A 17,611-nucleotide genomic window follows, 5' to 3' on the forward strand; every position below is an offset into this window, starting at 1 on the left:
AAAGTTATGTTGGTTTAAATCTTATCATCCCATATTTCCTAAATCCAAAACTCTCTTCGAAAAACCACACAAAGTGATTTATTAGTCTCATTGCCAGTCTAAATTCACACATATTTCTTTCTGCAAAGCCATATTTTCTATTATGAGACAAACCAAATTTCTTTCTTGTACCCCTAATCATAAGCATATTTACTAGGCTATGCAGAATTCCAGAAAGGCTGTGAACAATTAAAGAAAAAATGGAAATTATGTTAATGGAATTCCCTGGGTAATCAACCTTTCTACTCTTTATAAGGCCTGCTCCAGCTCACTTAATATTCAAAAAAGCACAACTTCTGAGGAAAAAAGGAAGAAACAAAGGTTTTTGCTTCTATAAAAACATTCTAAAAGATTCAGCCTGACTTGTCAAGGAATGGAATAAACATCTTGCAACCCAAGCACTTGAATCCTCATTACCTCTTCTGAAAACATTTCCTAATTGGGTTTCCCTCTTTAAGACATCTTGCTAATAGACAGACTCATTTGTCTAAAGTATAGCCCTGATCAGACTATTTTCGTTGTTCAATAAGGCTTCAGCAACACTAAGTTTCTACAACATAAAAACCTTTGGAGATTTAATTTCAAGTCTCTCTCATCTGACTTAAATTTATTTTTCAAATTTCATCTTCTATTACCCCCTTTCATATATCTCTGTACTCCTCTTTTCATCTCATACCTTGAGATGTCTCCAATCTGTGTTTTTGCATGTGCTTTTCCTATACCCTTATTTTAGCCATGTGCATATTTTAAAATCCTATCTACTTAATGACAGCTGTAATGATACTTCTATGATTCCCCTACCGGGGAATAATATTCTCTGAACTTCTAAGGCTTTACTTATCTCTTAGGGCACCATGTATTTTAGAATAGATGTCTTAATTTCTCTGTAAGATTACAAATTCTTTGAGGATGGAGACTGTGTGGCCCTCCAGAAGCATACAATTTAGCGTGGTGCTTATAGTTCTACATTTTTAAAATATCAAGATAATAAAGGAAATATAAATCATAGACCCCTAGTTGTAAAATCCGTTTAGAAACAGGTCCCTCTTTTTCCATAAGGCCCAGGTGACATTATACAAGGGACAAAAAAGAATTTTTACTTTATTTTTTAAAAAGATGTATATATTTCTCTCCCCTTCCCCCCCCCCCCCCCCCCGGTTATCTGTTCTCTGTGTCTATTTGCTGGGTCTTCTTTGTCCGCTCTGTTGTTGTCAGCGGCACGGGAATCTGTGTTTCTTTTTGTTGCGTCATCTTGTTGTTTCAGCTCTCCGTGTGTGCAGCGCCATTCCTGGGCAGGCTGCACTTTCTTTCGTGCTGGGCATCTCTCCTTACGGGGTGCACTCCTTGTGTATTGGGCTCCCCTATGCGGGGGACACCCCTGCGTGGCACGGCACTCCTTGAGCGCATCAGCACTGCACATGGGCCAGCTCCACACAGACCAAGGAGGCCCGGAGTTTGAACCGCAGACCTCCCATGTGGTAGACGGACGCCCTAACCACTGGGCCAAGCCCGCCACCTGAATTTTTACTTTAAAAAATGAATTGTGGGAAACTGATGTGGCTCAAGCATTGGGTACCCATCTATCACATAGGAGGTCCCGGGCTCAGTTCCCAGTGCCCTCTTAAAAGGAAAAAAAAAAGATGAACACACAACGAGCAGACAACAAGCACAAACAATGAAGGGGTTGAAATAAATAAAATAAATCTTAAAAAAAAAAGAACCATGAATATGTAACTATGACAGGAGTAAAAGTTATTGAAAGGAACAATATGGGATGAAGTTGATAAAAGTGTCTCACATTTGAGCACTTCTTATTAATATATTCCAGGCACTGTGCTCATAGTCTGTGCATATTATTTTATTCATTTTAAGCCACAGAAAACTTCTAGAAGGAGCTTCCAGAAAGTAATCCTTCAAAGAACTGGTGGTTGTGAATTAATAAAGAGGAACTGGGAAAGTAGACCAGGTAAAGAAACAATAGGAGCAAAGACATGAGGGTGTGGGAGACCAAGATACGTGAGGGAAAATCAACAGATACATATGAAGTATCCAACACTTTATTATGCATTCATGAGAAAAGAAGTTTGATTGTGAAGGTAAATACAAAGTCTTAATTCCAACCTGAGAAATGAAGACTCAGATTGATGCTCAAAAGGGAGATACTGAATATTTTTGAGAGGACAAATATAGTAAAAATTGTAAGAAAAAAAAATCCTGTGTTGTATGTAACCTGAAAAATGGCAAATACTGGAGGCTGGGAGTTTGGCTAGAAGGTTACTATAGTATAAATATAATCACAACTAAAATGAGTTCTACTATGTGCCAGGAAGAGTGCTAAGCATTTGATAAGCATTATTTAATTTATTCCTTCCAACAAATCCACAGAATTAATTACTATAATCAAGCCCATTTTAAACATAAGGAAATGAATGTGTATAGAGTTTATCTGGCTGAAATTCATTCTGCTAGTAAATGACAGAACAAAGATCAGGCCTCAAACTGGCCCAGCTTCCAAGCTGATATTTTTTGTTTTTTGTTTCTTTTTTATTTATTCCATCACTCTCCCACCCTGCCTTTGCAGCTTGCTTGCTGTCTGCTCTCTGTGTCCATTTGCTGTGTGTTCTTCTGTGTCTGCTTGTCTCCCCTTTGATGCTTCATCTTGCTGCGCCAGCTCTCCATGGGCACGGGCCGTCAGCTCTCCGCGGGCATGGGCCAGTTTGCCCTCACAAGGAGGCCCCAGGAGGCAAACCCAGGGCCTCCCATATGGTAGATGGAAGCCCAGTCATTTGAGCCACCACCGCTTCCCCCAAGCTGATGTTTTTAAGCCCTGTGCTGTACAACTGCCCCAACAATATTATAATTACTAAGGGTATGGCAGTAGAAATGCTAATAATCTCTTATAAGTCTATACAGCTGCATGGATTATAAAGTACTTTTCTCTACATTTAGTACTTGATCCTTCTAACTACCTGTTGACACAAGCAGAGGAGACTATTAGCCTGGCTCTATAGGAAAAGACAGACTTTGAGAGGTCATGTGCCATCACTAATGTCATTTGCCCAACAGGTAGTTAGTAGAGCTAAAACAAGAATCCATGCCTCCAGACTTCTTCAATGTTCTGTTAGCACTCTTATTCATTCTAGGAGCACATAAGTGCATGAAGCAATTTTATTCTTTGCCGTATCACTGGTACCTACAACAGTGCCTGACACATAACAAGAGCTCAGTAAATGTTTGCTGAATAAAGGAACGAATGAGAGACTATTACTATATAATATATAAAAATATATATAATTATATATATTATATAATAAAAGTGCTAGTCAATTATGCTGAATTATTATCAGGTTTAATTTAATAATGATATGGCCACATTTCATCTATTTGGTTGTGATTTAAATGAGTTAGCTCTCTTTACCAATATGCCAGATATGAGTCATGACTTAGCACTCATAAGGAAACAGCTGAGGGCACAGGCAGGGTTTAATGGAAGGGGGGAACACACAGGCAAATGGAGAGGGATGGAGAAGTGGCCAGGAGCATCCACGTGTACTTCTTCAACTGCCCACAGGAGAGCTATCACTCATCATCTGGTGGTAGTTACCAGAGGTCAACAGTCCAGAGAAGGAAATAAAAAGCCCTCTTTAGAATATAATTCTATTGTGATGGTACAAGAGAAACATCACACAGGATATCCGTTTAGAAGGAAGCATTTATTATTTGTTTATAAATTTAAATGCTTGCTGTGGCAATTATTTTTGAAAATGAAATGCAAATAATGGTACACTAAAATTTGTTCTAAATATTGTGATAAGACACATTATTTATACTTTACATATATTAATAGTCTGCTTTATTTAAAAATAAAATTAGTCAGAAATTTTCAAAATACAATGAAGTTATTTTGAATGGCATCAAATTGTTTTTCTGACTTATTACTGATTCTGCTATGATTAAGGCTTAAGTAAAGCTTATTTTTTTTCTGATAGGTGGCTGATCGATTAGAACCATTTTTGTAGTTAGCACAATTTAAATAATGAAACCTAGAGATAATATCATATAATTTACTTAAATATTGAATATATTAAGTAAATATTTGAATAAATAAAATAGTTCACATTTATTGAGCACTTATTTACCAGAATAGAACTGTAGAACACAAAGAGAATTCTAACATAGAATGTAACTAATGTTTCATTATTGGTAACAAAGGTACACACTAATGCAGTATGTTAATAATAGGGAAAATTACGTGTGTGTGTGGAGGGGAAGGTATATGGAAACTATGTACACTCTGCATGATTTTTCTGTTAAATCTACAATTAATCTAATAAAAAATTAAGAAAAGCAATAATTTTTTAATAAATTCTGAAATACCAACTATAAAATTATATATTTAGAGAAACCTTAAAGAATTTTGAAGGTACTACTCCTATGGTTAAGTTCTAATATAGTTGTTTAATCTTATTTTACATTACTTTATAATCATACTTCAAATACCCTCTAGTCACTGAAATTCCTTAGTCAATAAATTCTATGAGGCTGTAAAACCAAATACTGATAGCACAAACTACTGGGTTTTGGGAAAATGATCATGACAAATCTATCTAATTTAGTAAGAGCTAATTAGAAGCCACCTCACCTCGATAGAAGATGGGGAACTTGAAGGTAAGAGGAAGGGAGTAACAGCCATCTGATTGACTGCGTCTTCATTTCTGTGAAATGTTAAAATAGGCAGAATTAGTACACATGAAATGCTAACTTCCTGGTTCAAATTATAATCACTTCATTAGTTGTCAGCTGAAAATGCACACATAGCACCATGAAAGAAAATATATATATATAATGGTTCCAAGCATACAAAGCTATTAGGAACAAAAAGAGACGTATTACTCAAGGGATACTAAGATACAATTACTGTTGACAAAGAATGATGACGCTAATAGTTAGCCAAATCCTGCTTACTAAGTCAGGTGCTGCAGAGGATAATTTTGGAAAGGCATCAACACTTTCAACACTGTGGAGTATAAATTTTTCAAGGGGGTACATGTAACCTCTAGGCCCATTAATGTCTAGAGTGTTTTGTTCTTTGAAATGGAAAGGCTCTCAGCCTCCTTACTAGGCTTCTACCTTTGTTCTGCCAAATGAAGGATGATGGGATGTATACTGTGAAGCCTGCATGGGTGGACACTGAGTAGGAGTGATGGATGGGGAGAGCAGAGAACCAGGCAAACACTGCTTTGTTGGTTACGCTAACTCTACTCTTCATCATCCAAATTAGAGTAGAGTAGGTAGGGGCTGAAACCCGATCACTGGTGACAGGCAAACAACAACTCCTAAAATACCAGTTCTGATTATTTGGGCCTGTTTCTACCATGTTTCCGGCAATTGGTAGGCAGTGGTTTTATGGGAGATAATCGCTATCCTTTGATATTCATCCATGATGCAAGAACAAGATTTATGTGAAGTGTCTGACTTTGCATTTCTCACTATAAGCCAAGGAAGCTAATAAAATGCTTCTTGCTGAAATGCAAAGATCTAAGACAGTTTACAGATCTGTCACCATATGACCAGTGTATACAGAATAGGTACTATCTGACATTGGAGGGCACTCAAAATCCAGCTCCATTTTATTTGACTTTTCACACACTGGATAATGATTCCATTGGTTTGTATCATTCCTGCTTTGGTGCTTTAATCAAGTCATGCCTTTACCTGAAATGTCTTTCTTTAATTAATTAATTAATTAAAAAAAAGATTTATTTCTCTCCCCTCCCCTCCCATCCCGGTTGTTTGTTCTTTGTGTCTATTTGCTGCATCTTCTTTGTCCGCTTCTGTTGTTGTCAGCGGCACAGGAATCTGTGTTTCTTTTTGTTGTGTCGCCTTGTTGTGTCAGTTCTCTGTGTGTACAGCGCCATTCCTGGGCAGGCTGAACTTTCTTTTGCACTGGGCAGCTCTCCTATGGGGTGCACTCCTTGCGCATGGGGTTCCCCTATGTGGGGGGGCACCCCTGCGTGGCAAGGCACTCCTTGCGTGTATCAGCACTGCGCATGGGCCAGCTCCACACGGGTCAAGGAGGCCCGGGGTTTGAACCGCAGACCTCCCATGTGGCAGACGGACACCCTAACCACTGGGCCAAGTCCGCTGCCTCTTTATTCAATTTATATCTCCCTGTATTAGTTTGCCAAAGGGATGCTGATGTAAAGTACCAAGAATCTGTTAGCTTTTATAAAGGGTATTTATTTGGGGTAAAAGCTTAGTTACAAGGTCCTAAAGAGTCCCACTCAAGGTTGCTCCCTCACCAAAGTCAGTTGCCACATGTTGAAGGAAGACGGACACTATAATCGGCCTGGTCTCTTCACCCCCCCCCCCACATACCCCCCCCCCCCCGGGGCTTCTGGGGCTCTCTCTCTGGATTAGTGCTCATATCCCAGGGCATCCCACACCAGTTGCAAGCTATCAGGGGAATGGCTCCTCTCTCTTCCAGGGGTCTTGGCTGTTTGAGCCTTCTTTCTGTTACACGGCAAAGTTCTTTCCTTTTCTCATGCCTGTGGAGCTCTCGCTCTGTGTGTCTTCTTGAGGGAGTGTCCATTTATATTGGCCCATCTAGGGGGTAGGGCATCAACCTGAGTCATGCCCTACTGACGTGGTCAAATCAGAAACCCTAAATTGATTTTATCAAGTATGCTTAAATCCTTTGAATTTAAAACAAAAGGTATCACATCCAGAGGAATAGGTTAGTTTACAAACATCTTTCTCTTTTTAGAATTCATAAATAATCTCAAACTGCCACACCACCCATCCTGTTTCTCTAGCATGCGCCCAATAACCTTAAATTAGTGAATTATTCCCTTATAGTTCAAGGATTATATTGATGTCTTCCAAATTTATATATTTAGCTCAGATCTTTTTCTGCACTTAGGAGCTGTATATCCAACTCCTATTTCCTATCTCCACTAGGTGTCTTACAAGCATCTCAAATAAAATAGAGCTTTTTATCCCAATCAATTACCAAATGGTTCCATAGCCAATCCCTTCCACCTGAGTAAGTGTCAACACGATCCACCCAGGTTTCAACTAGGAACTTGGGAGTCCTTCTTAAAATCTCTCATTTCTCAACTGTATATATCTTATTGATTCTACCTTCAAAGCCTATCTTGAATCTTTCTACTTCTTTCCATCCTATTCTAGTGCAAGCCAGTATTTCTCACCTGAGTTAATGTAAAGCATCCCATGTGGTCTTTCCACTTCCACTCTACCTCCTCTCTCTAGTCCATTTTTCACCTGGCAGAGTTATGGTCTTAACATATAAATCTGATCGTATTTTGATCCTCTGTTTAAAATTCTCCTGAGTTCTTTATTTATTTATTTATTGTTTTTCTTATTTTCATGAGTTCTTTTTGCACCTAGCATCAAGTCCAAAATTGTTAACGAGGCCACAAGGCCACAATCGGGCCCTGGCCTCGTCCCCAGCCTCCCCTTTGTGCCCTATTTCCCTTGCACACCATGCTCTAGGGTCCAGCAAAACTGGCTTTTCCCCCATTTCTCAGTGAGCTAACTTCCATCCACCTCAGGGTCTTCTCTACTCCCATTCCTTCTTCAGAGTTTACCATAAATGTCATTTCTTGAAACAAGTTTTCCTTCCAGGTCGTCCATTATATGCTTACAGTGCCCTATCAATGATTGTTATGATTGATTTGTTTATTTCATAATTTACCTACTTGGTTGTATGAACATTTACTTCAAGTTTTTTGCTCTAGACTGTAAGCACTTCAAGGATAGGAACTCATTTCCTTCATACTCTCTCTCATAAATTCAGGGCAAACACAGTGCCTGGCAAATAGTTTGCACTTAACAAAGTTATTGAAAAAGATGAATGAATGTGGAGAAATGTAATGATCACTTACTTAAAAAAAGGGACAGAAAAATAGGCCTTTCAGTTCTAGCTTTGCCACTGCTCAAAGCTGTGGGACTTTAGAGAAACTGCTTCTTATAATCTCAGTTTCCTATCTCTTAAATAAGTAGGCTGAACTATATCAATTCTAAGCTATAAAAATTCTTTGTGGAATAAAGCAGAGCATAAAAGGTAGACAGACTAATATCTTTTCAGAAATAAATTTTAGGCATCTTTTTTTTTTCTTTTGCTCTAACCTTCTCAGACTCTTGCATTATCTAGTACACAGACCAAACAAAAGCAACTAGGAGAAAAACTAAAACTACAAAGTGACATAGACCATGAAGAATATATGTGTTTTTTTCTGACAGGATTATAGATTCTCTGAGCATGCACTATTATGGTAAGAGATTGCTATTGTATTTTAGGGAGTACAATCCATTCCTCAGCAGTTAGCTTAGATGTAGAAAAAGTAATCAGTTACTCCTGGGTAAATAATAGCATTTTCCCAGTGGTAATTCCTTTTCTCATTCAGTCCCCCATCAAATAACACAATAGAGCTCAGCTCTAGCTTAGAGCTGAAAGCCAACAGAATATGTCTGAGCCAGATTTGGAACTCACAGGGAGGAGTAGTTGGCAGTAATTAAGCAGATGGGTTTTCATATCTCTTTCAAAGGTTACCAGCATTAAAAAAAATAGCTGCACATAAATTCTTATTGAGAGATCATTATTAAATGGACCAAGTTAGCTCAAAGGGGCCAAGCTATCACTTTCTAATTTCTCCAAAATTAGTATGATTTTAATTGGCCTTTAAGGTTATTTTAAAAACTCACATACAGGCAAACTTATAATTACTCTCAATGGAGAGAAGAAATCTGCTCTAAGAAGCTACCATTCACAATCCTTTATAATCCACTAAGTAGTAAGTGTTCATACACCTTAGCATCAAGCCAGCAGAGAGCTGACATGGTGGCAATTTTAAAGTAGGAAGAAGGAAACAAAAGGAGAGAAGGCATCTATACTTCAAACAAGCAGTTAGCCTGAATGACTTCTGGGGACCCTCTGGTCCCTCATATCCTATGATTCTTGCATCACCTATAAGGATGAGAAAGCAAAAAAATGAATGAAATTTGTTTTCTTTATAATTACCCCAATGTAAATTTCTTACACCCTGGTGCCCCATACAAGATATAATCAGGAATAGTAATTGTTTGTTGTTGTTTTGATAATTATTTTAAAGAGCACCTGGGAGAAAGTTGATGGTGTGCTACCACAGATAAGAGAGAGAAAGTTTTCCAGGGTACACTGTCCTGTGTGTGCGTGTCCTTAACGCTGGACTTGCCATGCTCTATTTAAATTATTTGTGCTGTTTTCACCTTTTTTAAGGACATGGAGGAATCTTATTTTTCTTTATATCCCCAGCATGCAGCAGGGGACCTGAAATAAAGAGTACAATAAATGTTTGTTGAATGAAAGTGATCTTAACAAAGGAGGAAAAAAAAATACAAAAGAAGAATTATCACCACTATCACCCAAGCTGCATCAACAAGTTGATGACAATGTGTTGCAAAGGTGTATGCCTGTAGTCAGTCTGCTATTAGTATTTCCTGCATTTACTGGACTTTTCCTGGGGTACCTGTCCAGCACATATGTACATCTTGATGGCTCAAAACAATACCCAGGGAAGCGGACTTGGCCCAGTGGTTAGGGCATCCGTCTACCACATGGGAGGTCCGTGGTTCAAACCCCAGGCCTCCTTGACCCGTGTGGAGCTGGCCCATGCACAGTGTTGATGCGTGCAAGGGAGCGCCTTGCCATGCAGGGGTGTCCCCCGTGTAGGGGAGCCCCATGTGCAAGGAGTGTGTCCCGTAAGGAAAGCCGCCCAGCACCAAAGAAAGTGCAGCCTGCCCAGGAATGGCGCTGCACACACAGAGAACTGACACAAGATGACGCAACAAAAAGAAACACAGATTCCCGGTGCCACTGTTAAGGATAGAAGTGGTCACAGAAGAACACACAGCGAATGGACACAGAGAGCAGACAACTGGGGGGGGGGGTAAGGGGAGAGAAATAAATTAAAAAACAAAACAAAACAATACCCATTTAGTGGCTCAAAATCTAGCACAGCATGACTGGTTCTCTGCTCAGGATATCAAAAGTTGAAATCACGTTGTTGGACCTCAGCCTGGAAACCCTGGGAAAAATTTCACTTCCAGGCTTATTCTGGTTATGTGCAGAATTCATTTCCCTGGAATTCTAGGACGAAAGTCCCCATTTCCTTCCTGACTCTAAGTGCCTAGAGGCCACCCGCATTCCTTGCCATGTAGACCCCTCCATCTTGAAACCAAGAGCAATGCTTCTAATCTCTGACTTTCTGACTCTGACCTCTGGGCCCAAATTTAAAGAGCTCATGTGATTGGGTCTAGCCCACATTAACAACCACCCTTTATCTTAAAAGTCAGTTGTACTTTTATAACATAATCTAATCACAGAAATGAAAAAACAGTCCTGGAGATTATACTAAATGTGTGAACCAGGAGACAGGAATCTTTATTTTATGTATTTATTTATTTTATTTAAAGATTTATTTTTATTTCTCTCCCCTTTTCCCCCCCTTCCCCCCCACTGTCTGCTCTCTGTGTCCACTCACTGTGTGTTCTTCTGTGACCGCTTCTATCCTTATCAGCGGCACCAGGAATCTGTGTTTCTTTTTTTTTGTTGCGTTGCATCATCTTGTTGTGTCAGCTCTCTCTGTGTGCAGTGCCATTCCTGGGCAGGCTGCACTTTCTTTCACGCTGGGCGGCTCTCCTTACGGGGTACACTCCTTGTGCGTGGGGCTCCCCTACGTGGGGGACACGCCTGTGTGGCACAGCACTCCTTGCGCACATCAGCTCTGTGCATGGGCCAGCTCCACACAGGTTAAGGAGGCCGGGGGTATGAACCACAGACCTCCCATGTGGTAGGTGGATGCCCTATCCATTGGGTCAAGTCCGCTTCCCAAGGAATCTTTAAATCATCTTGGAAGTCTGTCTAACACAGATTGCATTATATTATTTTTACCAATATGAGTATATTTTAACAACAAAACAGAATTGAAATCTGGATCCAGAATGTGTGGTTGTCATAAATATACTCTACAAACAAGAAACTGGTTTGAGAGTTTTCCTAATATCATTTTTCGCTCTTATCCACAGCTAGAGTTTGGAACTAAACTGACAGCCCTTAGTCATTCTGCTATTGTATTTAATTGTTGCTTTATTTAATTGTATTTCTCATTAATTGCTAATATCCTCAAAGACAGTAATCATGTTTTACTCATTTTAGAATACATTGTATAAATATTTGTTAAATAAACAAAGGTATATATTAAAAATAAAATGAGAGCTTTAGTGTCATGTTTCAAACAATTAAACTCTAGCCAGCTAAAATTAATCAGAGACTGTATTATAAAAATAATGTCTCATGTTCTCTTTTTATATCAATTTTATTGCAACATATTCATGAATTATACAATCCATCTAAAGTGTATAATCAATAGCATTTGGTATAATCAGAGTTGTGCATTCATCACTACAATCAATATTAGAGGATTTTCATTATTCCAAAAAGAAAAACCCCCTACACTTAGTAGTCACCTCCCAGTCCCTCTATCCTTTCTCTGCCATCCATAACTGCTAATCCATCTCTAAACTTATTTATATTTACATTTTTTACAGATGGAGTCCAACAATATTTAGTACTTTGTGTTGTTTCTTTCACTTAGCACACTGACTTTTTTTAATCACTGATGGAAGAAGATTAGTATATTGCTATACCTACAGTACATAGCTTGTTTTCGTTGTATTTTTACCCAAATATCACCCTATTAGTAACTACTCATAACATTAACCTACATCTGTCCAGAGAAAAACCTTCTTATATATGAACTATTAACCACAAGAGGTTTCACTACACTATACAGTCCCATGTTTCACTTTTTAGTTTTGCTTCTGGTCACATATGTGACTTTAGACTTTCCCTTTCAATCACTATCATACTTAACTATTAGAGCTTCTAATTATAAACACCAACAGGGTGTTTACCCATTTACAAACATTTACGAACAATCTTTTTGCCAATTCTGCACAGATTCAACCTCAGCTTTCCATTGTCTGTCCTCATTCTATCTTCTGGTGACCTATATTCTAACTATTAACTCCATAAGTTTGCTCAGTATATTTAGTTCCTCTTAGTGAAATCATACAGTATTTGTCCTTTTGTGTCTGGCTTGCTTCACTCCACATAATGTCCTCCAGGTTCGTCCACACTGTCATATGCTTCAGGACTTCATTTCTTCTTACAGCTGAATAGTACACTATTGTGTGTATACACCACAGTTTATCTGTTTGTTAGTTGATGGACACCTGGGTTGTTTCCAGCTTTTGGCAACAATAATGCTGCTATGAACTTCGGTGTGCAGAAGTCTGTTTGTGTCACTCCTCTCAGTTCTCCTAGGTATATATCTAGTAGTGGTATTGCCAGATCACATGGCAGAACTATATTTAACTTCCTTAGAAACTGCCAGTCTCCATAGTGGCTGTACTATTCTACATTCCTACCAACAGTGACTAAGCATTCCTCTTTCTCCAAACCCTAACACTTGCAGTTTTCTGTTTTTTTTTTTTTTTTTTAAATAGTGGCCATTCCAATAGGTGTTGGGAGCGGTCAATACGAGTATACACTGAGTTCAGCAATGCCGGCAACATGGCCACCAGAGCAGAGCCCACTTTCTTGTTCTTCTCCCTCCCTGCTCCTCTGTTCTCCGTCTTCCCGCCACTGCCCAGGCTGATAAGATAGTGCGCAGCGCAAGGCGCGAAACTAAGGTCTGCCTCCCACCCCGGCGACAGCAACAACCAATCCTTAGCCTCTACTACCTCACTCCCCGCTCCTCCCCCACCCGAGAGTATATGTACTTTGCGCCCTTTAATAAAGTTGCAGCTTGATCAGAACCCTGTCTTGCTGTCATTCTTCGTGCCTCTTGTCCCACCATTCTTTCTTGGCAGGTTTCGAGCCCTCATTGCCGTCCTGCGGGCCGGGGCAAATAGGTGTGAAATGATACCTCATTGTAGTTTTGATTTGAATTTCATTAATAGCCAGTGATATTGACCATCTTTCCATGTGTTTTTTTCACCACTTGTATTTCCTCTTTGGAAAAATGTCTAATTCAAGTCTTTTGCCCATTTTTCAATTGGGTCATTTGACTTTTTTATTATTGAGTTGTAGGATCTTTTTATATATCTTAGATATTAAACCTTTGTCAGGTATGTGATTTCCAAATTTTCTCCCATTGAGTAGGCTGCCTTTTCACCCTCTTGACAAAGTTTTTTGAGGTGCAAAAGTATTTTTTTTTAGATTTATTTTTATTTATCTCTTCCCTTCCTCCCTGTCCCCCCCCCCCCCCCGCCTTGTCTGCTCTCTTGTGTCCATTCACTGTGTGTTCTTCTGTGTCCGCCTGCCTTCTCGGCAGCACCAGGAATCTGTGTTTCTTTTTGTTGCATCATCTTGCTGCGTCAGCTCTCTGTGTGTGGTGCCACTCCTGGGTGGATTGTGCTTTTTACACACAGAGTGGCTCTCCTTGCAGGGTGCACTCCTTGTGTGTGTGGCTCCCCTATGTAGGGGACACTCCTTGTGTACGGCATCACTGCACGTGGGCCAGCTCACCACATGGGCCAGAAGGCCCTCGGTTTGAACTCAGGACCTCCTATATGGTAGGCGGACTCTCTATCAGTTGAGCCACATTTGCTTCCCCAAAAGTGTTTAATTTTGAGGAGGTCCCAGTTATCTATTTTTTCTTTCACTGTTCATGCTTTGAACATCTTAAAGATGTTTTCCTATATTACATTCTAGGAGTTTTATATCCTGGTTTTTATGTTTAGGACTTTGATCCATTTTGAGTTTATTCTTGTTTTCTTGTTCTAGATGGATTGTTTGGTTTTTGAATACGTTTCAATGAAACTGATATTAAAAAAAAAAAAAACTCCCAACAAAAAAAAGTCCAGCACCAGATGGCTTCACAGGTGAATTCTATCAAACATTTAGAGAAGAATTAATACCAATCTTGCTTAAACTCTTCCAAATAACTGAAGAGGGAAATTATCCAACTCATTTTATGAAGCTAATATCACCATAATACTAAAACTAAATAAGGACACTACAGAATAGGAAATTATAGACCAATCTCTCTAGTGAATAGAAATCTAAAAATTCTCAACAAAATACTTATAAATTGAATCCAACAGCATATTAAAAGACTTATATACCACAATCAAGTGGGTTTTATTCCTGGTATACAAGGGTGGTTCACACAAGAAAATCAATTAATGTAACACACCACATAAACAAAACAAAGGAGAAAAACCACATACATGATCATCTCAATTGATACAGAAAAGGCATTTGATGAATTTCAGCATCTTTTCTTGATAAAAACCCTTTGAAAGATAGGAATAGAAGGAAAATTCCTTAACATGATACAGGGTATACATGAAAAATCCACAGCCAACACTGTACATATGTTTGTTACACAGCAAGAAAAAATAATTATACAACAAAGTTTCTGATTTGGAAAACATGGTCAACATGAGTACATCTGAGTGTTTGCCATTTGCTCTTGTCCTAAGTGCTTTATCAATTATTAACTCATTTAACCTTTATAACAACTCTATGTGGTAGTTTCAATTATTTACTTCATTTTACACAGAGGCTGTTGATGACTGAATTATGTCCCCCTGCCCCCAAAAAGCATGCTCAGGGCCCAAGTGCTGCTCCTGTGGGTGTGAACCCATTTGTTAAAAGGACCTTTGAAGATGTGCGCAAACTGAATGAGGGTGAGCCTTAATCCAATATACCAAATAGTATTTTAAAGTCTTGGTTTCCAAATTTATAAATTTGGGATAATATCTTCTAACAGAATTGTGAGTTAATGTAAGTATCATAGCTCTAAAGCACAATAACAATAGTTAACATGTAACATCTTATGGTTTTATGATGGTGAGTCTCAGATGCTTAAATTTCCAGGAACTAAGTCTTCAGTGTCTTTTAATTTATTCAGATATTTGATTTAATGGGCATGAGTATGTGTGTGTGTGCATATGTGTGTTTGGAATGATATAACTTCTCATTTATCAAGGCCTGAGATATATCCAAGGAGCATTTCTACCTCTTCTAATATATTTTGCGTATATTAATTACAGAATGTCACTTAAAATCATTATTGTCTTCAGGACTGTTCTGTTTCTGCCACTTGAAAATTCATTTTCATAAAACCCATAGGATCTTATTTTATGCCAACAAAAGAGAATTACATAAAAAAGCAGAATTTATGTATCTAAATTCAGCCTGTGTTGCTGAGTGGGTTGATTTAATTTTTTTGAAACCTGTTCTAAAATGAGAACAACTTCAATTTAGTGCCCAGAACATAGTTAAGGTGCATAAAAACAAGAAAAGTTGAATAAATGAGGAACACATAAACACAGTTAAACAGGCCGTGCATGTTATTTTCTGACTGCACTAAATAGAATGATGTGAGACACTTGAGGACAGAGAAATAAACTCTATATTTGCCATATTAATTGGAACATGACACTGAATCAATATGCAGCCAGGAAAGCTCCATGTAAGTATGACAGAAGAGTAACATATACAACAAAGCAAACCATGATATCTCAGTTAGAGCAAAATTCCTTTCTTCAGATATTTCTAACTGTATGCACAGATTGAATAGTTCCCAATTCATAACTGGAAGAAACATCCAAAATAGATGAATATGCTGAATCTGAATTTAAAAACTCCAGTGATGGTAGAATTATGAACTCTATTTACTTGGCATTTCCAAATTATGTCAATCACTAATGAGGGTTGCTGGGAGTAACTCAGCATCCAGACCAACTTTTACAAATGTAGCCCCTGGGCAAATTCTAATATAACTGTTGCCAGTTGTACAGAAGAAAATATGGCTTGTAAAATATTTGATAGGAGGAGGTAGGCAGGGGTTGATAAGGGGACCTTAGGACCAGATGGGATGCATGACTTAACCTTGTAGGTTTTAACAGAGATTCTTTCTAAAAAAATAGTGTAGCAGATAGATACTGTTAGCTGCCTACTTTTAGCCATGCCCCTCTTATTCCTGGCTGCTCAGATATCTAGCATTAACCAAAAGGCCATGTGCTGGGAAAGGTGACTCTACCTCTAGAGATAAATCAGAGATAAATCCTGCCTGATCCCTTGGAGATAATCTTGGTAATCTCATTTCAAGTGCTAGTGAATGGTTTGACAATGGAAATGTGTCACACAAGAGATCCATAGTAAAGACTTGTTCAGACAGGTCTTGCCCTCTGCTAAAAAAGTTTGAAGGCTAAAAAATTTTCAGAATCAAAGCTAAAAGTCTATCTGTGATAAGAAAATACACAGAGGGAACCAACTATTGCATTCTGGTTGCTGATGATTTGTCCAGCTAGCTCTACATTTTATCACCCCTTCCATTCATTAGAATTCTTTGGTAGCAAGCAATAGAAATGATTTCAGGCTAGCTTAGGCAAAAGGGAATTTATTGGAGAGACAGTGGGATCTCACAAAACTGACAAAAAGGCTAACAGGCCAGACTTGGAACAGACCTCTAGAAGACAAGGAAACAGGAAGCAGAATGATCTCATAACAGGAAGGTCTGATCAAGCACTTAGGCTTGATGAATAAACAACATTCATATAAAATCACTTGAATTACATGCTTCCTATTGTAAGTATTAGATGTCATATTGCCCTTGCTTAGATCTTATGACTAACCACTGGCCATACCTCAGCAGGAAAAGAAAGTATTGGCTCCTTCAGCTTCCACAGAGGAAGCCAGGTATCTGGATTTGATGTTTTATTATTATTATTTCCTTTATTTTTAAAGGAGCTTTAGATTATGTAAATGTTATATCAAATATGTAGGGGTATCCCATATACCCCACTCCCTCCCCAACTTTCCTCCATGAACAACAACTTTCATTAGTGTGGTACATTTTTTACAATTGATGAACACATATTGAAGCATTGCTACTAACTATGGTCTATAGTTTATAATTATAGTTTACACTTTGTACCGCCCAATTTTATAGGTTTTGACAAAATGCATAATGGCCTGTATCAGTCACTGCAATATCATGCAGAACAATTCCAATGTCCCCAAATGCCCCTCGTTTCACCTATTCTTCCCTCTCCCTCCCCTCAGAACCTCTGGTGACCACTGTCTTTATATCAATGACACAAGTTCTTCTATTACTAGAATAACAATAATTCTACCTTAGTCCATGGTTACATTCCCCAGCTATGTTTGTTCATTCCTCAGTCTTGAGGATTAGGGGGTGGTGACATCCTCTCTGCTTCTGACCACCAGATCACCATCCAAAGAGGTGACACAAATATAGTCACAATTCCCAAAGTCTTATAGGCTGATACTATCTTGAGGAATTGGAGTAGCAAAGGAAAAATGAACAATTCTGTTCATGAAATAATGTAATTAATTCTCGGAGCTATTTTATAAGTCATCAAAAAAGATGGGCTTGTTGTTTGGTAGCAACACTCACCTAATTCACTAAATTCGTGTAACTTCATGAATGATCCTATAAAGCTTTTGCCACTTCAGACTATCAAAAATCAC

The 17,611-nt window shown here is 38.5% G+C and overlaps 1 protein-coding gene across 11 annotated transcripts in view; it reads right to left on the reverse strand.

The window, feature by feature from the left end:
* PATJ (PATJ crumbs cell polarity complex component) overlaps positions 1-17,611 on the reverse strand; it is a 435,722-nt gene that overhangs the window by 106,154 nt on the left and 311,957 nt on the right. For all 11 annotated transcript variants that reach the window (XM_071217421.1, XM_071217419.1, XM_012519032.3 and 8 more), the window contains one exon: positions 4,682-4,754. In XM_071217421.1, coding sequence (XP_071073522.1) covers positions 4,682-4,754 — 73 coding nt within the window. The remainder of the gene's footprint in view (positions 1-4,681; positions 4,755-17,611) is intronic.

This window comes from Dasypus novemcinctus, chromosome 9, assembly GCF_030445035.2.
Source record: "Dasypus novemcinctus isolate mDasNov1 chromosome 9, mDasNov1.1.hap2, whole genome shotgun sequence".
Taxonomy (NCBI): Eukaryota; Metazoa; Chordata; class Mammalia; order Cingulata; family Dasypodidae; genus Dasypus; species Dasypus novemcinctus.